Source organism: Syngnathus typhle, linkage group LG11 (assembly GCF_033458585.1).
Source record: "Syngnathus typhle isolate RoL2023-S1 ecotype Sweden linkage group LG11, RoL_Styp_1.0, whole genome shotgun sequence".
Taxonomy (NCBI): Eukaryota; Metazoa; Chordata; class Actinopteri; order Syngnathiformes; family Syngnathidae; genus Syngnathus; species Syngnathus typhle.
This window is the reverse complement of record NC_083748.1, coordinates 5,983,344-6,011,325: the sequence shown is the minus strand read 5'-3', so window position 1 is coordinate 6,011,325 and position 27,982 is coordinate 5,983,344. Positions and strand designations below refer to the sequence as shown.

General features: G+C 45.1%; 4 protein-coding genes across 5 annotated transcripts; 2 read left to right on the top strand and 2 right to left on the bottom strand.

Moving 5' to 3' along the window:
* The first annotated feature begins 285 nt into the window (after window positions 1-285).
* On the top strand, window positions 286-3,048 carry sdhb (succinate dehydrogenase complex, subunit B, iron sulfur (Ip)). The gene is made up of 8 exons (XM_061291452.1): window positions 286-442; window positions 975-1,108; window positions 1,454-1,539; window positions 1,658-1,794; window positions 2,084-2,200; window positions 2,279-2,380; window positions 2,497-2,619; window positions 2,687-3,048. Exons 1-8 carry the CDS (start codon window positions 371-373, stop codon window positions 2,765-2,767), a joined length of 852 nt encoding a protein of 283 aa, XP_061147436.1. The 5' UTR covers window positions 286-370; the 3' UTR covers window positions 2,768-3,048.
* Window positions 3,049-3,472: 424 nt separating this feature from the next.
* Window positions 3,473-7,417, top strand: mfap2 (microfibril associated protein 2). The gene is made up of 9 exons (XM_061291468.1): window positions 3,473-3,589; window positions 4,883-4,940; window positions 5,500-5,547; window positions 5,642-5,665; window positions 5,822-5,911; window positions 5,990-6,031; window positions 6,106-6,193; window positions 6,513-6,586; window positions 6,652-7,417. The coding sequence occupies exons 2-9, from the start codon at window positions 4,910-4,912 to the stop codon at window positions 6,756-6,758; spliced, it is 504 nt and encodes a 167-aa protein (XP_061147452.1). The 5' UTR covers window positions 3,473-3,589; window positions 4,883-4,909; the 3' UTR covers window positions 6,759-7,417.
* Window positions 6,962-20,353, bottom strand: LOC133162303 (rootletin-like). Of its 2 annotated transcripts, none has more exons than XM_061291420.1 (37): window positions 20,214-20,353; window positions 18,469-18,592; window positions 18,254-18,399; window positions 17,621-17,812; window positions 17,457-17,540; window positions 16,724-16,815; window positions 16,483-16,648; window positions 16,293-16,399; window positions 16,001-16,228; window positions 15,820-15,910; window positions 15,478-15,564; window positions 15,185-15,388; window positions 14,798-14,997; window positions 14,536-14,718; window positions 14,305-14,449; window positions 14,096-14,242; window positions 13,799-14,029; window positions 13,520-13,713; window positions 13,325-13,452; window positions 13,090-13,259; window positions 12,829-13,008; window positions 12,611-12,745; window positions 12,396-12,539; window positions 12,075-12,313; window positions 11,852-12,011; window positions 11,510-11,677; window positions 10,989-11,412; window positions 10,752-10,915; window positions 10,539-10,659; window positions 10,300-10,463; window positions 9,868-10,083; window positions 9,472-9,696; window positions 9,246-9,395; window positions 8,948-9,148; window positions 8,739-8,870; window positions 8,138-8,311; window positions 6,962-8,054 (listed from the first exon to the last, which is right to left on the bottom strand). In XM_061291420.1, the coding sequence occupies exons 3-37, from the start codon at window positions 18,386-18,388 to the stop codon at window positions 7,968-7,970; spliced, it is 5,868 nt and encodes a 1,955-aa protein (XP_061147404.1). In that variant the 5' UTR covers window positions 18,389-18,399; window positions 18,469-18,592; window positions 20,214-20,353; the 3' UTR covers window positions 6,962-7,967. The 2 variants fall into 2 exon arrangements, with proteins under 2 accessions (XP_061147404.1, XP_061147403.1); XM_061291419.1 differs by lacking the exon at window positions 20,214-20,353 and adding an exon at window positions 18,818-19,022.
* A 269-nt stretch (window positions 20,354-20,622) lies between these two features.
* necap2 (NECAP endocytosis associated 2) lies at window positions 20,623-27,814 on the bottom strand. The gene is made up of 8 exons (XM_061291456.1): window positions 27,626-27,814; window positions 26,899-26,999; window positions 26,710-26,814; window positions 22,733-22,814; window positions 22,499-22,607; window positions 22,250-22,394; window positions 21,765-21,837; window positions 20,623-21,468 (listed from the first exon to the last, which is right to left on the bottom strand). The coding sequence occupies exons 1-8, from the start codon at window positions 27,718-27,720 to the stop codon at window positions 21,420-21,422; spliced, it is 759 nt and encodes a 252-aa protein (XP_061147440.1). The 5' UTR covers window positions 27,721-27,814; the 3' UTR covers window positions 20,623-21,419.
* Between the last annotated feature and the right edge of the window lie 168 nt (window positions 27,815-27,982).

The window sequence follows — 27,982 nt, the reverse complement described above, 5'->3', positions numbered from 1 at the left end:
TACACTGAATTTTTTAAGACATTGAATTTTTTGACACTGAATTTTTTGAGACATTGAAAAAAATGTCTTAGGAAAAAAAAATTCAGTGCTAGAAATTCGATGGCTTTTAAAATTCAAAGTCTGATTTAGATGCAAAAAAAAATTCAGTGTTAAAAATAGGATGTAAAAAAATTCAGTGCTACAAATTCGAATTCAAAATCCGATGGCACAGATAAACTTCCATATCCATGTATTTTATTGCATTAGGATGTTTATTTGTGTAATCTGGGCGATGCCGTCATCCAACGCAAGCGCTCCCATCTTCCTCGTGACAATGCCGCGGTGCAATGTGGGACATCGAGGAAGTTAAGGTCAAAATAGAAACACCAAAATGTCCGTAGGTAGTCTCACGTCCTTGAGCCGCTGTGGTGTCCTGACGTTTCGCTCCTCAGCTGGTTTAGTGGTATGTTCATAATTGTCAACAAATGTCTTATTTTCCATCCCTCCAAGTTAGAGACTATTGCCTTGAATTTGTGTAACTCCGTTCAATCGTGGAATACTGATTACGCAGGCTGCCTGCTACTAGCCATTAGCTAACCTACCATTAACTTCTTTTTAGCTTGACATCATTCTCTTTATTTATAGAAGAAAAAGTAAGGGGGAACACAGAATTTTAAATGCATAATAATTTTTTGATCTCTAAATAATTGGACAATATTAAATATTAATATAGGTAAATTACTGTTTTCTTTGCCTGTCGTACTTTTTAGCCTATGTGCTGTCTAGACTCCAAATTAGCACTTTGTCATATCTGGGGGGGGTTTCTAAACCCAAGTTTCAACAGATAGCTTTTTGGTTTGTAGTCACGTCTGGAGGGATATTGTTTTAATATAAAGTATTAGTCTTGATTCACTCAGAGTTGGTCTTTAGTGTATCCCACCGTTTACTTTTTATTGTTGTTTATTTGTAATAACTATTGCCTAATGTCATGGCAGGCGGTGCGTTACGCACAGACAGCTGCCGCTCCAGCAGCACAGCCGCGGATTAAGAAGTTTCAGGTGTACAGATGGGACCCAGACACTCCAGGAGACAAACCTCGCATGCAGACCTTCGACATCGACTTAAACACGTACGTAGGTGACCCAGATCCGAGTCTGCGACAGCTGCAGAGCATTAAGTATTGTCCTACATACAGTGGAACATCCAAATTTGGTCTCACCCAGAAATCACCCCGCTGAACAGGTTGTAATCGGCCTAAGAGGTTCAATTATTTGATTTGTCACAGAGTTATTATGAAATTGAAGCATGAACTGTCAAGGTGAAGAAGTGTTCATGTGAATTTAGCTTTGAACGCTGTGACCTTTTCATCAGCTTTTTAAATCCACTTGGCAACTCACTAACAGTTCTGTGCCATAATGGTTCCGAACATGCAAGACGTTTTGGCATTTAAAATCTTTCTTTCTCTTTCCTGCAGATGTGGCCCAATGGTACTTGACGCGCTAATCAAGATCAAAAATGAAATGGACCCCACGTTGACGTTCCGTCGTTCCTGCAGAGAAGGTGTGTCTTTTGAAGATTTAAGTTTGCCATCACACAATAAACATTGTGTCTGTTATTCCTCATTGTTTTTGGGGGGGGGGGGGAGAACAACAAAGAAAACCTTGTTAATGCAATGCAGGCATCTGTGGTTCGTGTGCAATGAACATCAATGGTGGAAACACGCTGGCCTGCCTCAACAAGATTGACAGTAACATCAGCAAACCAACCAAGATTTACCCCCTTCCACATATGTATGTGGTCAAAGACCTGGTGCCTGTAAGTTAAAATCATTCAAGCAATGAATATTTAGTAGAGAGACGCATGCAACTATAGCTATTCTTAAAATAATGGAGTCAGTTGTGTGCATGCTCGAAGCAGTCACGCAACGTCCACTGAATTATAGTAAAAATGATCACATCTCGAAAGCCGGATGTGTTAGGAAAAAGGCAAACAATTAAATTGGCATCAAAACCACATTTAGGTACACATAAAGTAGAACATAATCTATAGATTAAAAATATTAAATGGAAGGCAATATTTCAAGTAACCGTGTTTTGCTCCACAGGATATGAGCAACTTCTACGCTCAATACAAGTCAATTGAGCCCTACCTGAAGAAGAAGGACGAGTCCCAGGAGGGGAAGCAGCAGTACACGCAGTCTGTGGAGGACAGACAGAAACTGGCAAGTCCTTCCTCATTTCTGCTTTCACATTGCACAAGTCCAATGACGCTGGATCTCATGTCCTTTTGTCTCGCACAGGACGGTTTGTACGAGTGCATCCTTTGCGCCTGTTGCAGCACCAGCTGCCCCAGCTACTGGTGGAACGGGGACAAATACCTTGGACCTGCCGTGCTCATGCAGGTATGTCCTATGGTCCCGCCGCCAAAATCTGTCCCGTCAAGCTCTGCTTGATTCTCGCGGAAGAACATTTCGCCTCATGCATGTGAATGTGGTGTCCGTTACTTGTCGTTCTCCAGGCGTATCGTTGGATGATCGACTCGCGGGACGACTTCACGGAGGAGCGTCTCTCCAAACTCCAGGATCCCTTCTCTCTGTACCGCTGCCACACCATCATGAACTGCACCAAGACATGCCCCAAGGTAATGCGGCTAACCTTCGGGCTAAAGACAGCATAACACTTAACTGCCTCCTGTGTCGTCCTCCCAGGGTCTAAACCCCGGGAAAGCCATAGCGGAGATCAAGAAGATGATGGCCACCTATAAAGAGAAGAACGCAGCTGCTGTTTGAACACTCAGGTGTTCTCTGTATATCATTAAATGATGTCATTGATTCCAAAACGTGCTTCTTGATGTCTGTTGACCTTGTACGCTCATCTCTCAAACACGCACAAAGGTTGCTTGATGAAATTTATGCGCAGCTGTTTTTGACATTTGTCTAAGTGTGTCTGTGGGGCATAACTGGTTTTGTTTTTTGACTTTGCAGCTGCTAGGGACATAGTGTGTGAATGTTTTTTTCCAGATCATACAACACTCCCTTTCCTGAAAATAAATCTTATGAAATAGTATGCAGCTGCTGTTTTCTTGTTGTCTTTTGTTCGGCGGGGGGCGAGTGGAAGTGAGTTTCGACAGAAATTGCCGCCAAAGAGGGAAAATTGACACGTAATTGTCAGTCCCATTTATGCAGAACAGCAGTAAAAATGCCAATTCCAAACTATTGTCATGAGAAATGACAACATTGTTCAGAGTGAGCGTCAGATAATCAGCTGCTCGTTTTGGCAGAATTTAAGTTTTCAACCAGTGACTCTGAATATGCAAATCTAACAGAGGATTCAGTTGGGATGACTATAAACTTTTTTTTTTTTTTTTAAGTTAATTTCCCCTGGTTCACATCTGTTTTCAAATTTACTGATTATGGTCTGTCAATGAGCTGCTTAGGTGCAGCTTTTGGTGCATCCAGATGCGGGGCCTGCTCGCATGCATGCACGGGAGGGAGGCTGGACGGGGAGGAGACTCGACATGCGGGGTGGTGCAATGTGGCGCTGTAAAGTCCTCCAGCACTCACGGGGTGCACAAAGGTGGAGGACAGTCGCAGCACATTGATCCAGTTTTGGTAAGTGGGCACTTCTCCTCTGTTTAATCTCATCTGCATGCATTTGGAGTTTGTAGTGTGCTTGACTCAACTGAAGTTGGAAAACGAAATCAACTGATTGTGTGTTTTATTTAATAAATTTAACTTCTTCACACTGCTTTGCATGGAGGTGCTGGGGTCATGTGGGCGTGTGTTTTCATTGGGGAGTGGGGGGGGGAGGGTGCAGGGAGGAGGGGCTACAGTTAAGCCCCTGCCAGTTTGCCAAGGGGGGAAAACTACCAGACAAGGGGGTCAATGAGGGCAAATAGATGGGGTGGGAGGGAAAGAGATTTTTAAGTCAGGTTTTAATTCATTTAGCTGGAAATTACAAAGAAAAGCTTCACTTTCAGCGTATTCAATGTTCGGTTTCTGTCCTGAGAACTTAGTTCATAAGTGTATGTGGGGGGGGGGGGGGGGGTGTATTGTGGAGGTCTATGGTGAGGAAGGGGATGGAGAAGGGGGGACGGGCGGGGGATTAATAGCTCCCAGATGTGTGCTGTGAAAGCATATGGCCTTTGATGCCACTGTGATGCACCATTGGAATTTGCCCGTTTGTGCGTGCTTACCTAGTGTGTCCAAAACATTAGATTTTACTTAACCTGTGCATCCCACAATTACAATATTGTCGACAACACAACTAAAAAAAACTTTCCAAAATTTGCAACAAGCATCCAATGAGGAAGAAAAAAAAAATCCCAGATGCTTAATGTAGCGTAGATGACGTACAGTATAGTGGAGAAACTGTAGGAGGAGCGTCAACATTTTTCCACATTGTAGAAAAACAACATCATTAGCGTTAGAAGGAGGAGACAGCCTTAGATTGATTTCAATGATGTCATTCACGTATGTTGGTGCCTTTGGTGTTTTTAGGTTCTCTACCCGAACAGGAGACCATTTGGTTGCATGAAGAAAATGGGGGGGACAAACACAGGGAGGGGGGCGAAATGAGGGATGTGGACGCAGACGGCGAGAAGGAGGGAGGGAGGGGGTGATGAGAGAGTGGGTGACGGGGTCCACTGTTTCTTTTCCTGGAATGCAGCCCCAGACTGTCTGCTGCAGAGAGGGGGGAAAGTGGGAAAACAGAGCGATTGTTCTTAGCAAGGAAAGACTTTCGACATTCTTGCTGTCATAACCCCCCTTAATTTTTTTTTTTTTTAGCTGGGGCCAGTAGAGGGGGTGAAGGGGGGCTCTGTGTAGTTGGGGGTCACAAAGGACACAAAGGCAAAAATCAAAACTGCTGCTGCTTACGTTTATCCATTTTGTTTTTCTCCACAGTGAGTCTGACTTCCTCCCAGAGTGACCATGAGAGCCCTCCTCTTGTTCTGCATGCCAGGTAACGACACCTTGTTCCTAATAAAGTGACAGGAAGGACATTTGCTACACTCACAAAATTAAATGAGATTCAAAACAAGCACTGTAAAACATTATTTTGATATTTTGACTTTCTCATGGAACTGAACAACTAATTAGTATTGCAAACAGTTCTTAGTATGTTGAAGCGCAGTTCTATTTTTAGAATAGGCCCGTGAGCTACTCATGCAATTGAGTACCGGAACCGTGTTTGTAGATTGTCATAATTTTTTATTATTTTAGCTCACAGCTAACAAACAAAAATTCAATAGCTCAATAAATTTAAATATTTCATCACTATCAGTCATGATGTTCTGTAATGTAAAAAATGAGGTAAGAATTGGCCTTAGTGACAAAAGTAATATTAGAGGAAATTAATTCCTGTAATACCTCTTTTTAAATTGAACTACTGAAATAAATCATGTTTTCTATGATCATTCTGAGTCAAACACACTCACAGTGAGCAACTGATTCAGAAATATTAATGAATTTAAATAATCATAAACTATTGTTGATCACTCCTGTCTGTGAATCATCAACAGTTGTGCTGCTTGCCCAAGTCCAGTACCAGGAACCAATTCCTTTTATTGGTGAGTTTACGAAATACTGTAATCAAAATTGATTGTACTTTGGCAACACAAATGCTTTCAAAAGTGTTGATCTATGTGTTGTTTTCTTTTTCAGAGGACTACGGTGATTATTTCCCAGGTAAAGCATAATTTGAATCATCCATGCATTATGCGATTATATTTAACTTTTGATTTAAAGTGCTCAATAATATTATGTATGAGTTTCAAATTGTCATTAGATTGTGCAAGTACAGTTCAAATGGTAACTAAAAATAATTTGTTTCCTTCCGTTCAGAGAATTCCTATTCTGAGAATCACGATTCTGTTGCCGGAAATTTCCAGCAGCAGGTTCGAGTGGATCCCGTGATCCGTCCAGAAAAAACAGGTACTATGTCTGCTAAAGCTTTAAATTTCCATCTGGAGAAAGACTCTGAGATTTCTTTTCTTTTCATATGGATATCAGAGAATGATTTGGAGACGGAGCCCACAGAGCCCGGACCTCTTGGTAAAAAGAAAAAAATTATCAACTATGCATGGAGGAATTTTTCTTAGTAAACGTTGTGTATGTCGGACTTCCAGATTGCAGAGAGGAGCAGTATCCTTGCACTAGACTTTATTCCGTGCACAAACCATGCAAGCAATGCCTGAACAGTCTCTGCTTTTACAGGTAGGTCGCACGTGGAAACGCTTAACCACAATGAGCTATTCAGCCGAGCATCCCCAAACCATGTCATTATTTATTTTCAATTTATTAGCCAGAAAGTCCATCTGAACTCAGTCAGCCGACATGGCCTCAAGGATTTCAGTTTGGATGGAAACTAAATAGTCACAGATGCAAACGCCACACAGACCAATTTAGTTAGAAACCTTCCATCCACGGATTCTTAAGACGACTTCTTGATTTAATCAGCTTTCAAAATAAGACAATCCTTTTTCATCAACAAAATTTCATCCGGATTTTTGATCTCTTCTCTTTGCTTTTGCAGTCTGAGGCGTGTGTACGTCATCAACAGGGAGGTGTGTGTGAGGACCGTGTGTGCACATGAAGAGCTGCTCAGAGGTCAGTTCATTACATTTGGTTTTTAATTTTGTATTCTGACTGGGAATTAACTCACCCGTGTGTAGCGGATCTATGCCGGGACCAGTTTTCGCGCTGCGGTGTGGCGGCGGTGAGCGGCCACTGCGGGTCCGTGGGGGCGAGCTGTGGGAAGAGCTGCGGTGGTGGTTGCTGATGGAGACCCCCTTGGAGACATTAAATCCACTTTTTTCCTTCCTCACCTTAAGCAGTGTTTCCCAACCTTTCTTAACCCAAGGCACATATTAGCTTACTTGTCACGTGGCTCACGGAAAAATTTAGTTTGGCTGTCATGATAGGTCGCTGGTATAATAGATCAACAAATTTCTACTAAGTCAGTAATACTTTTTGGATTGATCAAATATTTCTTCCGTACGAGCTTGTATTTGGGAATCACTGCTATAATGTCTCATACCATTTGTCACGCACCATCTTTAGCCCCGCCCCTTCTCTCACATGTACAACTGTTTGTATGGGATCAATATACTCCAAAGAATGTTTGATGATTGTACAAATCACTGGTGCTATAAACTCATCACACTGGTGCTGTATTAGAGATGCGACCAGCTGCGGAGATCTCTTTTTTTTGGCATACTGTACCGGCCGTATTAATCGCTTGTTGTTTTCTTATACTGTACTTAAAAGAAAAAAAAGAAGTCATTCACTCAAAGCAGTCACTGACATCAGCCAAGAAGATGACCTCAGCTTTTTGCAGCAAGTGTGCAAAAAATGCTTTGAGAAAACTTCTCCCAAAGCGCTATACTGCTGCTTTGAAAATCACGATTAAAAGATAATAAAAGATATTTTTTGTTTTGATTTTTGGCTTGTGACTGAGTGTTTATTCAATGTTACATATATACTGTACATGTGTCAGTGTTAATCATCACAGAGTTCCCCAAACTTAATGTTGGGACCCAAAAAGTTCCCATTTTTTTGTTAGCAAGATTTCCTTTTGACAACATAGGATGTATATTTCTAAAATTATGTCACGGAGAGGAACCATCTGGCTTTAATCTGTAAATTTGGGAAAGCCTTGCAGAATTTACACAGTGAGCCAATACCATTGAATTAATCATAATTAAAAAAAAATAGGATTTTATAGTCATCCAAAGCACATGACTTTTTATTGTTAGTACTAAAATAATGGTATTGCAGCTCTTCCTTCTATTCATGGGAATGTGAAAGATAAATAGCTTATACTTCATTCAAATGGCAGGTAGGCTGTAATTCACTTAGCGCCCACTCCATTAGGTACACCAAATGTACCTAATATTGTGGCATGTGAGTGCACATTTTTGCCTTGGGTCACCGGTGAAGACGTTTTTTTCCCTGATGGTGACCGGATCGGGCCGCTGCTACTGCTCTCTCAGGTGGTCGTTGAAAGAAATGAGGACGGAAGTGAAGGCTGTCGCCGTTTCATCTCCTGTAGTAACTGCTCCTTCAAGGTCGACACCTCCAGGATAGACAAGAAGAATTGTCACTACATCATCCATTAAAGAATGTATTTTTTTTTTCATTTTGACAAAATGACTCTACCTGCTCCTCGAGACCTTTAACCCGGTGTCGATGCGTGCGTTCCCGGGATCCCAGAGTCCTCTCCAGGTCCCTGAAACTGGCCCTGAGTCTTTCGGCCTCCTGCTGGGTCTCATCACGCTGCCTGACCAAACTCTCACACACGCTCTGGGAATGCTCCATGTCAGCCATCTGTGTCTACTCATGACAACACACCCACACACGTTGAGAAAGAGAAGGCAGACAAAGGCTGGCGTCAAAGGCAGAACATTAAGCGAGTCTATAAAACAAAAAAAGGGGCCGGATGACATCATCCTTAATGAAGGCCCGGGGGATTCATTGTGAAGTATAAAGAAGAAGGACTGAATTGTGTTACAGTCCAGCCATTGTGAACCACCTTCGGCATATAAGACGACATTGCCATCTTTTTTCTTTTAATCAACACGTATTGAATAAAACAGGAGGTCCGTCGTTTACATTTCACACTTGATGTCATTTGGTGCGTACTATTAGCACAAATGTGTGACACTGAAGTTTATTAACATGGACAAATGGTTGATGACATCTGAGACACCCAGGAAGTGTGTATTTTGAACTCCATTCCGACCTGAACATGAAAATGTACCTGCAGAATGAGGATCTGCTGCTGGGCTTCCTGCAGCTCCTGTTCTGCCGTGTTCAGGGAGCGATCCAAGCGGTTTCTCTCGGCCGAAAGCCGCATGGTGCCCTCTTCGCTTTTCAACTTCTGACGTTCCACCTGAGGCGGGATGCATTTCATTTCTAAGACTTCTCATACAGAAATAGCTGCAAAAGCCTCATCTCGGGAGACGATACCTTATCAAGCGTATTCCTCAGGGCATTTCTATCCTTCTCCAATCTCACAGCCTGCCTCTCGGCATCCTTTTTTTCCGTTTCCAGCATGGCCACGGCCTTTTGCAGAGCGCGTAGGCGCTCCTCCACCGTGGCTCGCTCCATCTGTGCCGCTTGGGCGCCGCGCTGAGCCTCAGCGAGACTGGCCGATCGCTGACGTAAAGACTGCCGCGCAATGAACGTTAACACAGACGACATTTGAGAAGTTATATAGATAAAACACGGAGGTCACGATGATGGAATGAGTGAACATGATCTCCACCTCCTGGGTTTTGATGAACTCGGCCTCCACTTGCTCTCGTTGTAGCTGGTTCTGGTGCAGCTCACTTTGCAGGCTGTGCATGCGCTCGTTGAGGGAGGTCATGTTCCGCCTGGCTTCGCTTAAGGACGACCGGGATTCATCGATTCGCTCCTGATGGAGATTGAATGATCAGATGAGCACGTGCGCAACTTTTTTTTTTGTCCTCACAGCTTTTATTTGCAACCACCTGGAGGTGCTGTTTCTCCTGCTCTGTCATACTTAAAGCCTTCTGAAGAGAAGTCAGGCGGCTTTGAGCGCTGCCGTGAGCAGCCACCAATTCCTGAAGACTCTGGTTGAGGGAGGCGTTCTTCTCCCGCAGCAGAGCTTCGTTTTCCTCGGTTTTGAGCAGAGCCTGACTCAGTCGCTCCACTTCCGTCTGAAGCGCGGACACTCGGCCTTCTCCATCTGCTATCTGTAATTGAGATAAGATAACCATAAAGTTTGAGAGATAATTTTTTTTTTTTTTTTTTATATTTTGGCTACCTTATTTGTATACATAAGTGCGCTGCTAAAATATTAGCAACAAACAACATAAAAAAAATAACAATGTTATTTATCGAACAAATAAAGGATTTAACTGCACCTGCTTGAGCAGAGCGTCACGGCGATCATGGGAGGCCTGGCTCTCGGCCTCCCGGTCTCCGAGGCTCAGTCTGAGTCTCTGCAGCTCGCCCTCCAGACTCCGCCTTCCCACTTCCACCCGGGTGGCCCGCGCTTCGGACGCCTCCAGCGCCTCCCGCAGGCGCCTCCGCTCAGCCTCCAGACGCACCTCGGTCGCTCGCTGCTTATCCAGTTGTTCCTGGAAGGACATAAATGACCAAACAATCCATTTAATTTCCAGTTAAGCTCATAAAACATACAAAAAAATCTATTTTTGTTGTTTTCTGGCATCACAAGAAGACATAAGGAGAGCATAGCATGAAGCGACACGTGGTGAAAGCCATCTGCTGTTATTGTGTAATCTTCATCACATATTGTTGTTGAGTGTCGTGTGGTGTTCATCCGGTGCGTGTACCTGTGTGTGCTTCTTCTCCGCCTCACAGGCCTGCAGCACACGCTCCAGCTCCTTCACCCGGTCGGCGAGCATCCTTCTCTCTCTATCGCCTCTCCTCACCGCCTCCTCCTGCTGATGGAGCTGAAGCTGGGCGTGCGTCAGACGCTCGTCCACGCCTCGCTTGCCTATGCACACACCGAGGCAACATTTGTTTGTGAGCTTATGAAATGAAGAGGCAGTAGTGATAAGCAGACGCACACCTTCTTGGGAGTCTTGCAAGTTTTTTTGTAGATGAGCGAGACGACTCTGAGCCAAATCTCGATCGGCCCTCAACTCATCCGCCTCTCGCTGAATGGCGCCCAACTGACACAGAGCGTCATCCTTTAAAACAAGATGTGTATTTCAACAATGTGACCACTGGCGTATTGTTCCATCTATCCATCGGAACAAGTCGATTTTTTTTCCCCCTTTACCCGCTCTTTGTGTGCTTCACGGAGTTCCAAGAGGAATTCCTTCAGACCACTTCGTAGACTGTCAGGGTCCAACTCTGACTGGGAGAGTGGAAGAGGTGTGGCACCCCTTTCAGGAGAACCAGCCCCGGAGCCCAGAGTATTGTCAGGGGTGCTTGTCTTAAATTCTGTAATAATTCAACACGACATTTAAATCGCTGAAAATGATGCAGGTTCATCTGATTTAATGCACATTGATACCTTTGGGGGGCGATAGAGAGGAGCGCAACGGTGAGATGCTGTGATGGCGTGACATGGGGCTGGGTGATGCAGAGCTGCTTCCAGGGCTCCTCCCTCTGACCCCTCTTCCTCCGGCGCCAATGCCCAGCGTTCTGGTCAGCGCCGACTGGAGGCCGTTCAGACGAAACTCCAGGTCCCTCCTGGAGGCCTCGGCCCGCATTAGCTCCGCCTCCGTGGCGGCCAGGCGGCCCTGGGCTTCACTCAGCTGCAGGCTGTACGTGCCGGCAGAGTCTTGGGCCGATTGTGCGCGCAACGTCAGGTTCTTGGCTTCGTCCTGAAGCTTCTTCTCGCAGCCTCGGGCCTCCTGGAGCTGAGCGGTCAATTCTCTTTCGGAAAGCCGCCAGCCGGACTCGGACTCGGCCAGCCGCTTCTGAAACAGGGTGAGCTGAAAGGAACACGTAAAGATGTTTTTTTCCTGGTGTCTAGATGACGCTAAGGATGTTGACTGTATAGTCTAAACTAAATAATTTCCATATCCTCACCTCTCTCCTCAGGGAGTCTTGAACAGCTTCAGCTTCAGTCAACTTGTGCTTGAGTGTAAAAACGTCTTTCGCTCGCTCTTCCTCACGCTGCTCCTCCAAGGACAAGCGGGTCTGAAGCTCGGCCACTTCCCTGTCTTTCTGATCTTTCTCTCCATCCAGGATTTTCAGCTGGAAAGACATATTATTAAAATGCTTTTCTTTGTCTTTAACTTCCTGTCAACAAGCCATTTGAATATTTTGGGCGGGGGGATTCCCAGCATGAGAATACAGCCTTCAAAGTTAGACAAAATTCAATTTAACTGAATTTAACTATTATGTAAATAATAATCAAATAATTCTCACTTGTCTGCGCAGCTCCTGCAGCTCCCGTCGCGCCTCCAGCCGTGACCTCTCAACTTCCCTGAGACAGCTGCGAAGCTCCGTCACCTCCTTCTGAGAGGATGAGAAATTCTCCTGCAGCACCAGCAGTCTTTGTTCCTTCTCCTCGCACTGTCGCTTCACACTGACCAACAAAAATTCATACTGACACAAATATCCAAAAAGGAACCTTCTTTTCTGCGCTCACCTGATTCTTTCCGTCTCTGCCCCCCGCAGCGTTTCTCTTAGTTGGCAGTTGGACTGGCTGAGGGTTTCTTTCTCCTTGGAGACGTCGCTCAGGTTGCGACGCAGTTCCGTGCCTTCCCTTCTGTAGTTTTCCGCCTCGTCCAGCGCTTGGTTGAGACGCCGCTCGGCCTCCAGCGTCTCTCGTCTGAGCTCGTCCCGACTCTCCTCGCTGACGGCCAGAGAAGCTTTGCACTTGTCGAGCTGACGAGAGAAGGAAAGAAAATGAACAGACGCACCGAGGCGAGAGTCGAACGCAAAATTTTTCCTCAGTGACTTTGTCTACCTCTTTGACAGCACCATCGGCACGTGACTGAAAGTCGTGAAGAGTCTCTCGCAGACTTTGAAGATCCTTTTCATGGAGAGCCGACGCATCCTCCAGCTGAGACCGAAGCTCCTGCAACTCGCTTGTTAGAGTGCTGACTCTGACCTGCAGTAAATGAAAATTATTTGTAAGTATTTAAAAAAAAAAAAATCACAATAATGCAATTTTTTTTTAACCTGTTCCTGCTCTTTGCAAAGAGCCGCTTCTCTGGTTTTGCGCTCGGCCTCGAGAGTTAAAGCTGACAACTCGGCTTGTAGACTGGATACTCTTTCACACAGCGCTGCTTTCTCAGATTCCTTTAGCGACAGAGCCTGGAAAGATGAACATAAAACGGTGTCTTCCCTTTTTCCAAAATAATTACAGCCACCATTACGTGTCCGAGTGTAAAACTAACCTGCTGTTTCTCCGTTTCCGCCTGCAGCAGACTCTGATCTCGATCATGCAGGAAACTCCTCAGATCATTCTGCAGCTCTTCCTTCTCTCTCTGTGATTTCCGAAGTTCTTCCTCCACCTCTTGCCTCAGCTTCCTCAGAGCGCCGTCATGGGCCACCGTCAGGCTGTTCCGAATGGCTTCCTGTGGATGTCACAAACGATGATGATGATATTCAGTAATACTGATTTGTTACATTATTTATCAACATGTAAATGAGCTCACCTTTTCGGCGACAAGTTTCTCCACCTCCTCTTGATGTTCGCAGGTGGCCTTGCGCAAAGCTTGCTGAGCCTCCAGATGTGCTGCGTTCAGTGTCTGAGTCAGAACTTGTTTGTCGCGCTCAGCTTGAGCCAGGACGTTCTCTGCCTCCGAACGAGCACGCCGCAGCTCAACTGGAAATTATGTAATAAATAAAATAAAATGTGAAGTCTATCCCCACTAAGTGCAAAAAGCTCACCTGTTGCCGTGTCAGCGCGCATTCGAAGGTTCTGGTTGTCTGTTTCCAGCTGCTCCCTGCGGGACTCCATCTGAGCAAGCTGATGTTGCGCTTCAAACAAGCTGCTCTCCAGAGACTCCCGCTCCGACCTACCCGGGTTAAATCAAACACCAAGGTTACAAAAGACAAAATTATTCCCAGATTGTAAGCACGCACCTGTAAGAGGACAGTTCTTCAGACAGCGCGCTGTTTTCTCTCTCAGACGCCGTCAGCTGGACGAGGAGAGATGCTTTGTCTCGGGCTAGTTCCACTCGACTGCGCCCGGCTTCCTCCAAGGCTGCTTCGTTCCTCTGGCCTTCTCCTCTGGCGAGGCTTAATTCAGAACCTAAGGAGGTCACCTCATTGCAAAGCTGACAGGAAGTAGAAGGCCAAACTGATGATGTTGACTGAAACTTGATCTTGATTATTTATCAATTTGAAGGACAGAATCTATACCTGTGTGACTTTCTCTTGGAGCTTAAGTCTCTCACTCCTGAGGCTCTGGAGCTCCGCCTCCATCCCCACACGGGTCATCTCAGTATCCTGCAGGGACTGACGCAGAGTGATGCGGGAGGAGTCCAGCTCCATCCGGTCCTGCTCCAACCGGACCAGCTCATCTCTGATAGTTAGCTTCTCCTGCTCGGCTTCACGTTTCTGAGTCTGCAGCAGGGCCTTCTCGCTCTCCAGCTAGTCAGAGAGATCTTCATCAACATTCCATGAAGGGATATCCTAATAAATAAATTTGTGGTCTACCTGAAGTATGTAGGTATTGAGATCGGTTTTATCTTGAGACAGCGCTTCATTCATGCTGGCCATTTTGGCCAAAGAGTCCCTGAGCGCTCCATCCTCAGACTGAAGCTTATTGATCAACAGAGAGAATTCTGCATTGCTGCTCTCAGCCTGAAAGACACCAAACAAGAATTAGAAACAGGATCACCAAAATGGCCCAATCACGTGCATACCCGAGCGAGTGATTCAGAAAGTTGGGCTCGTTCCCTCTCCAGCAACTGCTTGGTAACTTCCGCCTGCTGGTGAGTCTCCCTCACTGCAGAAAGCTCACCACGCTGGGCAGACGCTCGGCTTTCGCTCTGGTCCCATTGCTTCTGACTAACAGACACATAAAAAAAAAAAAAGACCATTTACAACTTTGCGGATTGGCGCAAAACTGTCTCACTTTCAATTGGCCTACTTACATCCTCTGAACCTCAGCTTTGGCCCGGTCCCTCTCCAAGAAGGCAGCCTCCTTTTCCTCCCTCTGGTGGTCTTTCTCCCGCTGAGTGGATGTCAGAAGCAGCTGCAGCTTCTCACAGTCCATCTGCAGAGTCTGATTGTTGCTCTGAGCTGCCGTCATGCTCTTCTCCAAGCTCATTTTCTCACTGGAGTAGTGATGATACATTTGATTTAGGATTCTGACTTAACCCAGACTTGGAATAAATTGATAAGAAATGTGTGAACCTGGCCAGCGTGTCTCTCTCCTGCCTGAGGCGATCCTTTTCTCGCTGCGTGGTGTCTTTGTCTCGCTGAGCAGCGTCTCGCTCTCTTTGAAGCGTTTGATGTCGTTGATCAGCTTCTCGTCGGGCTGAATCGGACTCAGCGAGCTGCTTTCGTAATTGCTGTATGGAGGACTGGGCAGACAGCAAACGCCCTCGGGCATCCTGATGACAAAAAGGTCGTAAGGCAAAAACGAGTAATGTCCTTTTCTTTTACGAAATGTTACTTCAAAGAGAAATTCATTTACCAATATGCGAGTGCGAATACGCAATTTGATACAGCTCTTCTTTTGAATCCCATAAATGTCTGCAAGTGTACCTAATGTTGCGACCATGTACGTCACCATGTCACCTGCAGCTGGAGCGTCTTGTGCGTGACCGCCGAGCGTAGCGCCGACAGAGTCGCCTCCGAGGGAGCAGAAAGCGTTGTCAGCCTTGATGGAGAAGATGACCTGCGAAAAGAAGCGGCAGGGGAGGAGCTGTGGATAAAGGCCACCAGCGGGGCCACAGAGTTGTCTTGATCTGCTTCTGATGACTCTGCGTCTGTCAACACCGTCTAGAGAAACAAAAACAAAAAAAATCAATAGTATGATGAAGATTCATCCTAATGGTGTGATGACATGGCCATGTGTGTAGCAGATTCACTTGAGCGATGTCACGCAGTGTGTCCAATAGAGTCTCAGTGTGAGCTCTCATCAGCTGCATGTCACTCCCGTCATTGCTGCTCTGCTCCTGGAGGCAAAATCATCGAGAAGGTACAATCACAATCTAAAGATTTCATAAATATTTTGTGATATTAAAAATGATATATATATTTTTTTCTTCAGTATGGATTTTGTTAAAAAATGTCATTTATTTAGAAAACAAATCAAATATTTAAAAAAAAAAATGTTTATATGCGTTTTTACTTACACAAATCCAACCCCAAATAGATTCCTGGAACTGGTAAATCTTTTTAATTAAATGTCTGCAGCAGTGTCCACTCACTTCAAGCCTCCTGGACAGAAGGACGAGCTCTCTCTCCTTCTCCTCAATTTTGCCCTTAAGTCTTTCCCCCTCGCGCACGGAGTCCGACAATCTATTAATTGGGATACGAAATAACAAAATTGGTCATTTAAATCCACAACAGGTTCCTCACTTTTGATAGCACTTGAAAGCAGCCTTTGACCTGAGGTTGACCTCGCTTCTCTCTGCATCCGTCCTGGCTTGAAGGTTCATCATCTCAGACACTCGTTCCCTCAGTTGCAGCTCCATTTGGATCCTGAGAGCCTTCTCGCGTTCCAAGGCCAGCGCGGTTCCTCCCTCTCTGGCGTTCAATGTGGCAGACAGATCCGTGCAGGACAACTGAGCGGAGTGCGACGCCTGAGCTAGCTCGTGGCGCATGTCGGACAAGTCTCTGTGGGGTGGAGAGATGGACAGAGGTGGAGATGGTGCAAAGGCTTGCATGGACATCTCCATACCTTTCAGTGGCACTCTTCAGGTCACAGATGTGCCTTCGAAATCCGATCACTTGGCGCCACAATGTCAGCAGGCGGCTGTGCTCGCTGCTAAAGTAACTATGGAAAGACTGAGAGAAGAATCACAGAAGTTAGAAAGAAAAATGTCGCTTATTGTAAAATCAAACATGCTTGGTAAGCATCCTTGCGCCACCTCTTCCTCTCTCCTCCAGTCGGATTCCTTTTGTTCCAGTTCCTCTCGGGCTTTCGTCCAATCAGCAGTGAGCCTGCGGATGTCCTGGCTGAGTGCCTCATTGGCCAAACTGGCCTGCTCCAGCTGCTCCCTTAGCATGGCATTCACCGCAGATAGACTGCTGCTCCTGAGAATAGAATTCGCAAAATGTATTGAGACAGGGTTGAAAAGAAATAGAAGTGAGTCTTCGATAGACACCAACCGCTGTTGTTCTTCTTCCAGACGAATTAAGGCATCCTCCAGGTTGCTGCTTGATTCGTCTGGAGAGCGACCATTTGATGTTTCACTGGTATCCTAATTGGGAAAACATGATTTTATTTTAGCTGTGGTTTACGTTACTCAATTGCGTGTGAAATGTAGAAAAATGCAGATGCTTTGAATTTAGGTGGTTGCATTCTATTAGTTCACCACTAGGTTGCAAAGAAAATTGACACACTGTCCCTTTAATGCAGTGCTTCTCAATTATTTTCTGTTACGCCCCCCCCCTAGCAAGAAGAAAACTATTCGCGCCCCCCCTTCCCCACCGTGACTATCCTAACTTGTCTTGTAAGTCGTAAAATGTTGCACTGTCGCAAACGTCACAGAAGTAATAATGAGAGCGCCACTGCCCCCTGCTGTGAAGATTCGCAATTACACTTTATTCTAGTACTGCCAAAAAAAAAGCCTGTTCCCCAGGGTCACATGCGCCCCCCCAGGAATAGCATCGCGCCCCCCAAGGGGGGCGCGCCCCACTATTTGAGAAGCACTGCTTTAATGTAAGTTTAAAGGAAAGCATGTGCACCTATAGAACATTTGTGTGATTGGTAATAAAACCAAGATTTGTCTGAATATTTTTTTGCAATTATTACAACTATTTTATTTTTTAACATGAAGCCCATAGCAATAACAACACAAAATATTGTATATTATATAATAGAAGTGGTGAAGCGGCTTACACTTAGCCTAGGTTTTTCAAACTCTGCCGACTTCTGCTGCAGCATCTGCTCCAGATCTCCACACCTCTTTTTATATTGAAGCACCTAAAGTCACAGCACATCCGTCAGCAACGGCCTTCAGAACCACATCACATACAAAGATGCAGCTAGATATTAATACAAACCTTAGCCTGTAACTTCTGCACGAGCTGCGCTTGCCTCTGCTGACCTTCCTGATATGCGGTGAGTTTTCTCTTGTAGGCCACCTGCTCTTCATCTAGCCGCCTGCGCAGGTCCACATTCTGCTGAGCCAGGCTGCGAGACTCCGGGGAATCGCGGTCGCCGTCACTTGAATCGAAACGTAGCGTCTGCTCCAGCTGTATGTCGTGAGGAAGAAATAAGAAATACACATTTTCACTTCATTATTTTTATGTCACTTAACTCAAAGTGCCAATAAAAAAAATATTAGGATCTCATTTGAATGTAAAGTGTGTTCAAACACTGAGGCCTGTGCATGCAGCATTTGTCGGAATGCTCCCTCTGGTGATGTTTAACTCAAAATTAGCTTCTGTGCCCCTCCCAACAAGAGACCACCATCAAAATGACTTGAAGCCCCTGTTTATAGTCGCCCCTGGCAACAAACACCATAGCAACAGTGCACTTCAGTTCATTCCAGGCACCATTACCTGGGAGACCACGAAATCTCAGACAAAGAAAGAGCAAAAAAAGAAAAAACACTAAACAATGTGCTGCAGAGAATGTTATTTTCACATACGGCACTTTCGGAGTCACGCATAGATATCCGCCGGGTTTCTTACCCTTTCGCTGATGGCACTGTACTTGATGGCCAGCTCGTCGCGGTCGGCTCTGCTGTGTGCCAGCAGGTCCTCCAGCTTGGCCAGCTCTCCCTGAAGGACCCGGTTCTCCTCCTGAAGGGACATGACTGAGGACATGGCCCCTGTAGCTAGAACGAGCAGAACAAGTACATGAAAAACAAACAAAAAACGTTTTCATTTTAATGGAGAGCACTCACAGTTCTCGTTGAGGTTCTTTGTGACAATCTCACGAACTCTTGCCGGTAGACATGTAGGGGGGGCATCCGGCGAGGGGCCGCGGACAGTCAGCTTCTCCTCGGATAAAACGCTCTCCTCCAGCCTCTGATGAGGAACATTTTGCAAATGAAATTGTGAGCTGGAGATCTGACACACAGCCAACATTGAGCAATGTAGCTCAGGGCAACGCAAAGCAACACAGAATAGTGATGATGACAGTGGAATGTCGATTTAGGCTGCAATGAAACGACAAATGCAATCAGGTACACACGTATGAAGCCATGCTTGCCGCGTGCGTGTGTGTGCATGTGAGGTTCAAGTGGCGCTCACTTGTATCACCGACTCCAATTTGTTGGCGTCGCTGTCCGTGTTTTCTGCTGCACTCGTCGCAGCAGACATGTTTAAACCTCCCCAAAACAATTAACTCCGATGGATTTAAGAAAGAAATATCGATTTGAATCAGGTGTTGAAGCCGAGCCAAGAGTGTCAGAAGCAGACGTGTGTGTCCTGCTTGCCTCCTCCACGCAGATTGAGGGCAGCAGGATTAGCAGGTTTAAAAGACACAGCCCTCTACCTCCACCCCCCCCCACACTTCCCCTCTCCTGCCGTGCATGGACGAGCCCACAGACCCACTACAAAGGGTTCAACTAGAATAGAAATAACTTTGGGTCACACTTACCAGACGATCTTTTAGTAGAAAAAGATTTTATTTCAAATACAGAATGTATTTTTTTAATTTTGGTATGTAAGGTATGTGAGCTATTTTCCTAGTGCAAATATTTCTCTGTTCTGATATGTTGACTTTTTCGGTGAGATGATCATTTAGTATTCTTTTATTGTTCATTTGCATAAAGTGGAAGTACAAATATTTCTTTACAATAATATATTAGTACATATACTATATTTGCCAGTATTGCTACTGTGACACTTTAATTTCCTTCAAGGAATGAATGAAGTATCTATCCATTGATGTACATCAATACTTGCCTCAACAACTTTCTAACAGTTCTCTGTAAAAGGAACTTAAATGTGAAGTTAAGAGCGAGGATCTCTACACCACATTGTTCGGATTGTCATAGTGACCAACAAAAGATCATTGTGTCAATACAAGACCCCCCCCTACCTAGACCCCCGCTTGGCTTTAACACTTGCATGCATTTGACTTTTCCTGATTGTGAGCATGCCTCTTTATTTAAATTGACTTCACTATCACAACTACGTGCACCCTGAATTCCAAGGTTGAAAAGACCACCCTCAATCTAATATAACAATCCAAAGGTTCCCAACTAAGTGTAAGAAGTGTACTCCCACACTGGATTTGCAGAGGAAATAGCAAAGGATCCAAAACACAACAATGTGGGACACGTTCAAATGTAAGCATCTGTGGACCCCATTGAGAAGCAAAAAAAAAAGAAAACGTTGCATTGGGCGTGCACTTCCCATATGAAACATGGCACAAAAGGGAACAACATTATGGGTTTGCAACTATATGGGTTTGCATCTAATCGGTAACAACCAAAATGTAGTTAACGCGTTCATTAAGTGAAAAGATGCAGCGTGAGCTGAGCTGTAATTATGAAACCATGTGGCGATCACCTAACTTCAGTTTAACTTATTTTATGTGGATGCTAGCGATGGACTGAAACAAAAGCATCGTGGAAACGCGCTCTAGCCTTGCTCGATAATGCGCATGTGCAGGCAGGTCGCAGACATCATCGTTGCTCACCTATTGATGCAATTTAAACGTCGACCTTCCGAATTTCTTGGGAATGGACCGCAGCAAATCACATCCAGCCAACGAACGTAACATCCGCGGTAGAATTGCAGCCACTCACTGCCGCAATCGTCTGCTTCCGAATTGACCTCTTTTTCCGGGGAGGGACTTCCACAGATCACGCATGGACGAGTTATAAGATTCTGCATGCACAGTAAAAGGAAAGCTAGTGGTGTTGTAACTAACAGAAAGGGGGGGGGGTGAACTTACCAATTATTCGCTTTTTTAAGAATGCACATTGAGCTGTCACATTATCAACTTATTGGCAACTTTCTACACAATGAAAAGTGTCCCTCGTTATCCGCGGGGAAAGCCCCCGTGCAGCTAATAAGCATTTTCAGTGAATAAATAAATACATCTGTAAAACTAAAGTATTTTATTATTGAGGAAAAAAAAAACAGAACATGAAATATACTTTTTATTTACAAAGAGGTTTACATTTTATACACTCTTTTTCCCAAAGAGGCACTTAATCAATAGTCGGTGCAGCTTTGAATAAGATTGAGGACATTTCTTTTTTTGGTAAAAGGCACATTAAAAGAACAAACAAAGACAAACTTGGGGTCAACAAAGACAAACCTGAAAACAAGAAATGGTTATGTTTAAAAACTCTAGATTGACATTGATGCCATGCAAAACTATTAATCAAAATTGCATATTGACCACTAATGAGCTCAGTATTGCAGCTTCAACTAAGACTATCCTTGTAAAAAAAAAAAAATCTAAAGGTAAACAGTTTTACTGGGTTGGTCTGCAAAAAAAAAAAAAGAAATAGCGTGACAGACGGTGTGATGGCTGCGGCAAAAATACATCTAATTGGATTCTGCACAGATTGTCAAGGAATTCATTGAGAGAGTCCTAATAAAACACAAAATGAGGTGGTTTGATTTAAGGGGAAAATGGAGGGAAGAACTCCAACCAAGCATAGATTTTGTGGTCACATGACTACAAAAAACACAGAAGGATGCTCCATGAAAAAGCATGATTGTAAATACATAATATACATTGACCATATTTCCTCTAGGGCAGGTTGGTATGTGTGGGTGGGTGCTGTGAGTTAATCAAACCACTTTGCCCCATTTCATCTTTCTTTTTTTTTTTTTCAATCATCCCTTCCATGGAATGTATGCAACTGGAGTGTGTGCACATCTGTCCCACTCAGCTGAACTGCACCCAGCCTGATTTTGCAGCATCTTCTTTATTGGAGCTGTCGAAAGGGATGCACAGGGGTGACAGTGAAGAAACATGAACAAAATGGGAATGAATGTGATATTACATTTAAAGCATAATTACACAAGTAATTTCTAACCTGTCACAACAACAATAAAATACCAATGTGCATGCAAAAAAATTGTGGTTATGCGCACAAGTTGAATTGAGACAAATGACTCTTCATCTTTGTCATATTTGTTGTGGTTTGTTTTTCTTGGTTTCCAAAAATATTTTAAAAAAACAACAACAACGACTTGGAAAATTATGCTAGTAGCCCGCAATAAAACTTACTTGGAGCCAGCAGATGTGAAATCCCCCCATAAGTCAGCGCTGGGTTGGGTTTCAGAGATAGGGGACCCAAAGTCTAGGAGATTCAAGATTCAAGAGTTTTGATTCGCCATGTTTGAGCATGCCAAACAAGGAATTTGACTTCGGTACATCACAGCCTCTGTTCAACATTTAGGTGACTAACAACACTCAGGACATGTGAAAAATGACAAATATTCTCAAACATCCCCTGATCTTAAACTCCCAGGAGGGCAAGGAAAAACTCCAGCTAGGGGAAATGAGAAACCTTGAGAAGAGACCACAGATGGGAGGACTAAAATAAGGACAGCTCAAATATAAGTGTTCAAAATGAAGTAAGGGTCTGCTTAGACAAGCATGGTCACATCTACTTTTAGTCACTATCGCATGTACTGTATGAATGAATAACGATTATTATTTTTTTCAGTAACCCGACTCCTGCATAGATTTGGGAACAGAAATGTAATCACCAGTGTTTTGTTGTTGAGGTATGACGGTGTGCTGGCTACCAGGAGGTGGGAGGACGCCTCCAGCTTTGGCTCCAGGTGGCGGTGGGAGCAGACCTCCAGCCGCGGGGCGCGGCTTAGCACCAGATGGCTCCTTCTTCTTTATGTTCTGTCGCAAGATAAAATACCATGTTACCATTGTCCCTATTCTGCAACCCATGGCTAAAATGATTGTCTATCCAATTAACTAACGCTGGAGGAACATATTCTCACCCCGATACTGATCTTGATGGTCTGACCCTCCTTGAAGCTGAGGTCAAGCTTTGGGGCGTCACTCTGGGTTGCTTCCATTTTGGCCAGCTCGCCTTCTTGCTTGACCCACCTTTAGAAATAAGAGTATGTGTCTGTATAACTAAAGAGGATCATTTCAAAGCATATGGCCAATTATATCTTTGATTGTTTTCAATGCCTTCAATATAGGGATATTTGATTTTGGATACAACTTACTTAAAATGGTCTTGCAATGCAACGTTGAAGTCAAAGGAGTCTCCCCGATCAGCAAAGCCCAGACCGATGAAAGCATGACGACCTACAATGAAAACACCCATTGATTTGAAAGCTTCTGTATCGCATATTTAACGCAAAGAATATAATATGAGCTGCGTGTGGACCAAGGCGGAAGTAATCTGGGGAGAGGACGCTGGCGCTGCTTGTTCGCCGCTTCTCCACCAGAATTAGTTTAGTTTTAGTGTTTTTATTTATTTATTTTTTAGCCATTATTAAGTTTAGTTTTTAGCTTCTAGTTTTAGTGTGCAGTGCGCCTGGACCGCGGCGAACCTCCACAGAGCCGGCTACCTACTACGGCGCGCCCACCCCACCACCCCCCCGCCAAGGCATCCTGGCTAGGCTAGCCAATGGCTAACACTCAAGTTCAGTGTTCTCCAACCGGCACTATATTAACTTACTCCATCCCCCGCTTGCTGGAGCTGAGTAATCACACCATTCCAGGGTGTGTCTCAGTCATCAAACAACTTGGACTTCTCCGCAGACCACGTTACATCCACAGAAGCACCCGTCGTAACTTTGTTTTCTCCCAACCCGTCCATAACAGTGTACCATCCATCTGCTCCTCCTGCGCCCGACACCCCGTCGCAAGTAAAACACGTCATCAGATACCTGGCGCACTTGGAACTTATCTTAGCAAGCATGCGGGGCTGCAGTACTCCAGGTGGCCTGGAAAACATGGTGCGGACTATACTCCTACACGGAGCGGACTCCGACACAAGACGGACACCGGGTCGCCGGGAAAACACGGAGTGTTAATTTCTTCAGTACGGAACGGACAGCAACACGGAGTGGATCTTACTCCAACCCAGAGTGGACTGCACTGCATGCGGCACAGAAAACGTGGAGTGGATTTCTCTCTACTTCGCCCCCTACCTAAACACAGCCCCACAGCCACAATCAAAATGGATCTCCTCAACATCCAAGCACTCACCCGTAAATCATCATTTATTCACGACCTCATCCTGGACAAAGGCCTAGACATAATGTGCCTGACTGAGACCTGGCAACCACCTGATGTCTATCAATCCCTCAATGAAGCCTGTCCCTCTGGTTATAGATACATAACTAAACCTCGCAGCATTGGCCGTGGCGGTGGCCTGGCTGTACTCCACCGTCTTGATCTAGAGCTGTCCCCCCTCCCTCTACCTGATCACTCCTCATTCGAATCCCTTGCATTCAAATGTAAACCTCCATATCCCATCACAGTTTTACTTATTTACCGCCCTCCTAAACCAAACTCCTCTTTCATTCCAGAACTACACGATCTACTCACTACCCTCTGTACCTCCACTTCCTCTAATCTAATCATACTGGGTGATGTTAACGTCCACGTCGACACCCCCTCCAGCCCCCCTGCCTCTGACCTGTTGCAACTATTGGACTGTTTACACCTCACCCAATATGTAAATGTCCCCACACATGACAAAGGGCATACACTTGACCTTGTCATCTCCTCATCGGCAATAAGCAACCTGCAAGTTCTCGAGGTCGGTGTGTCTGACCACAAACTTATTCAAATGGAACTTCCTTTCCCACGCCCCCACTCCAAACCCAAGCGGCAAATCTCATTCAGAAATTTCAAAAACATCAATCAAGACACTATAGCACAGGACCTCCAGTTTCTCTCCTCCTCCTCTGCAACCTTTACATCAGTCAGCAAGGCAGTGGACTATTACAATAACTCTTTGGCCAAACTTCTAAGTATCCATGCCCCCCAAAAAACCAAAACAGTCACTTTTTCACACTCAGCCCCCTGGTACACCAGTGAGCTGCGTCTGTTGAAGTCAACTGGGCGCATCCTGGAGCGTCGTCTTAAAGCCTCAGGACTGACCGTGCACAAACAGGCCTACAAAGAACACCAGAAGGCCTACTCAAAAGCCCTTGGGACTGCACGTGCTCAGTTCTATTCCAATATCATAAACAATACCCCTGGAAACTCAAAACAACTCTTTTCAACCATTAACCACTTTCTCAAACCACCTCACACCACTCCAACAGAATCCTCAGAGGTAGTGTCCAATAACTTTATGACCTTTTTTACCGCTAAGGTTAACAACATCCGCACCCAGCTCCTCTCCTCTTCTGGCCCCACCACTTCACCTCCTCCCCCCTTCCTTCCACCCGGGACAGTCCAGCCTCTCCGCTGCTTCTCTCCTATCTTGCAGTCGGAGGTAGAGGACATCATCAAAAAGATGAAACCCTCCACATGTGCCCTGGACCCTTTCCCCACAGCCCTCATTAAACAACAAACCTCAGCCATTAGTCCCCTAATAACCAATGTCATCAACCTCTCACTCCAGTCTGGCTCTGTACCCCCTGCACTGAAGACTGCCATTATTAACCCCCTGCTCAAAAAACCCTCACTTGACCCGGACAACCTTGCCAACTACAGACCAATATCTAAACTCCCGTTCCTCTCCAAGGTTCTGGAAAAAGTGGTAGCTGCCCAACTTCACACTCATCTTACCCGCAATAACATCGCTGAGAAATTTCAATCCGGGTTCCGCTCTGGCCACAGCACTGAAACAGCACTTGTTAGGGTCACCAACGACCTTCTCATGGCTGCCGATGCAGGCTCCCCGTCACTTCTCATCCTGCTGGATCTGTCCGCTGCATTTGACACTGTCCACCACAATATCCTCCTTAACCAGCTTCACTCCACTGGATTCTCTGGCACTGCTCTAACCTGGCTTCAGTCCTACCTCTCAAACCGGACCGAGTACGTTTCCCTGGGGGGAAAAAAATCCGACACTCACACTGTCACCTCCGGTGTCCCCCAGGGATCTGTACTCGGTCCTACCCTCTTCACTCTCTACATACTACCCCTCGGCAATATAATCAGGAAGTTCGGCATCTCATTTCATTGTTATGCGGACGACACCCAGCTATACCTCAAACTTGACCCCCCGCCCTCCATAACCCAGCCTTCTCCATCTCCCTCATCCATCCTCTCCCTGTGTCTGGAGGAGATAAAGGCGTGGATGAATCTCAGCTTCCTGCAAGTTAACAGTGACAAAACCCAAGCCATATTAATTGGCACTCCCCATCAGATCCACACCTGCCCAATAACAAGCATCTTATTCGCCGGTCTCACTATTCCCCTCTCAGCCACTGTCACCAACCTGGGTGTGAAACTGGACCCTCAACTCAACCTTGAGTCACACATAAAACACATCTGCAAAACCTCTTTCTTCCACCTCAGAAATATCTCCAAACTCCGCCCCACACTTACCCTGACGGATGCTGAGAAACTTGTCCACGCCTTTGTCTCCTCAAGGATAGACTATTGTAACGCACTCCTCATCGGGATCCCTAGCAAGAGCCTCCAGAGGCTTCAGTACATTCAAAACAGCGCTGCTAGGATCCTGATGGGGGTGCGGAAAAGCAATCACATCACACCCATCCTCCGTTCTCTGCACTGGCTCCCCATCAAATTCCGAATTGATTATAAGATCGCCCTCCTCACTCACCATTGTATCCTTGGACATGCTCCCCCATACCTCAAAGAACTCCTTGCCCCAAAACCTGCCACCCGAAGCCTCCGCTCATCCAATTCTCACCTTCTCCACGTTCCTAAAACCAAGCTGCGCACCATGGGCGACCGAGCCTTCTGCTATACAGCCCCTACACTGTGGAACTCCCTCCCCGACCACCTAAGAGCACCCCAATCCACTGACACTTTCAAAACTGGACTTAAAACTCACCTCTTTACCTTAGCATTTCCGTAATTTTTCTCATATCTTGGTTGTCGTCCAGTTGTTCTAAACTTGTCCTTGTTTTGTTTTCTTGTTTTTTATCTGCCATGTAGCACTTTGAGATTCCCCCAAATGTAAAGTGCGTTATAAATATAATTTATTATTATTATTATTATTAATATGTGACTTGTTGCATTATGGCAGACTATTTAAGCGTCTTACCGTTTCCATCCTCTATCCGGATAACAAAGTACCTGCTGGAGTCTGTGACAGCTTCGACTACACTGCCCGGATACTGATCAACTGGAGCTTGGGCAAAAAGCTCTCCTAAAAACACAAACAGGATATAATTGTACCTCAAACTTGTTTGACAACTAAGAATGTCAAACTAATGAGTTGGTTTTTTTTAACCTGTGTTTTTGTCCTCTAACTTGATGTAAGCCAGCTTTCCTTTTGCTGTGATTTTCATTCTCCCAGTCCATGCGGGTTCATCCAGTTTCCAATCGGCAGCACTAGAAGAAAAATGGAAGGGGTAATTTTAACACAAGTTTCGTTCAGCAAGAGGAAGTGAAATCAAAGATTCAGAACAGAACCGTTAATCCTCAACTTTGGTGGCAGCTGGATAGAACTAATCCTATAAAAGGTAAAGGCATCCGGTGATTGTTGTTGTTTGGTGTTCTTGTGACCTCACAATTTCAATCCGCACAAAACTTAACTAAAATAGGGAAGTTGGGTCTCCGTTTTCCATATGTTGGGGGAAAAGCTAAGCGTATGAACAAAAATGTCAGTTTTGATATAACGAATATAATAAACTGTGTGCACTAAACCTCTAGACGGAAAATCAATAGCTTACTGCTTCTAGTGAAAACAATCATCAAAGTTTGCACAAAAATAATGACGACCAGTGAAAAAAGTAGTGCTGTAAAATACATCTTAATACAACCAAGATGTAGGTTTGCGAATCGACCTTCAAATTAGGTTAATTGGCTTTCAGTTTGTTTTGAAAGGCGAAGACGTGACTTAAAGAAAATATAAACGTGTCGTTGCGAAGTGGGTGTCCGATAATGGAAACATTAGCAATATTCACCTAGCGACTTGACAGTTCCGGGATATCCTGTGAATCGAGTATTTATCTTACCGGTATCCACGGTTGGACGCCCGTGGCGGAATCTGGTAGACGTGGACCTCGGGCTTCACACAAAGCATCGATTCATAACTGTTGTCTTCTGCCATTTCGTCCAGTGTCACTTGGTAAAAGTCCAACTTCCGACTTTCACTGCACAGTGCACAACTGCACACTTCAGCCGCTCTTGCTTGAAAAGTACGAGACTGAGAAAGAAGCTAGGCGTGCTTCCTACAGCGCCCCTACTGTACAGGAGGATTAACGATGTAGTTTGTAAACAAAGCCTGTCAAGTTCGAGAATCGAAGTGATGACCACATGACGTTATCACAGACTTCCACAGGAGGAATGATCCGAATCACATAAAACACAAA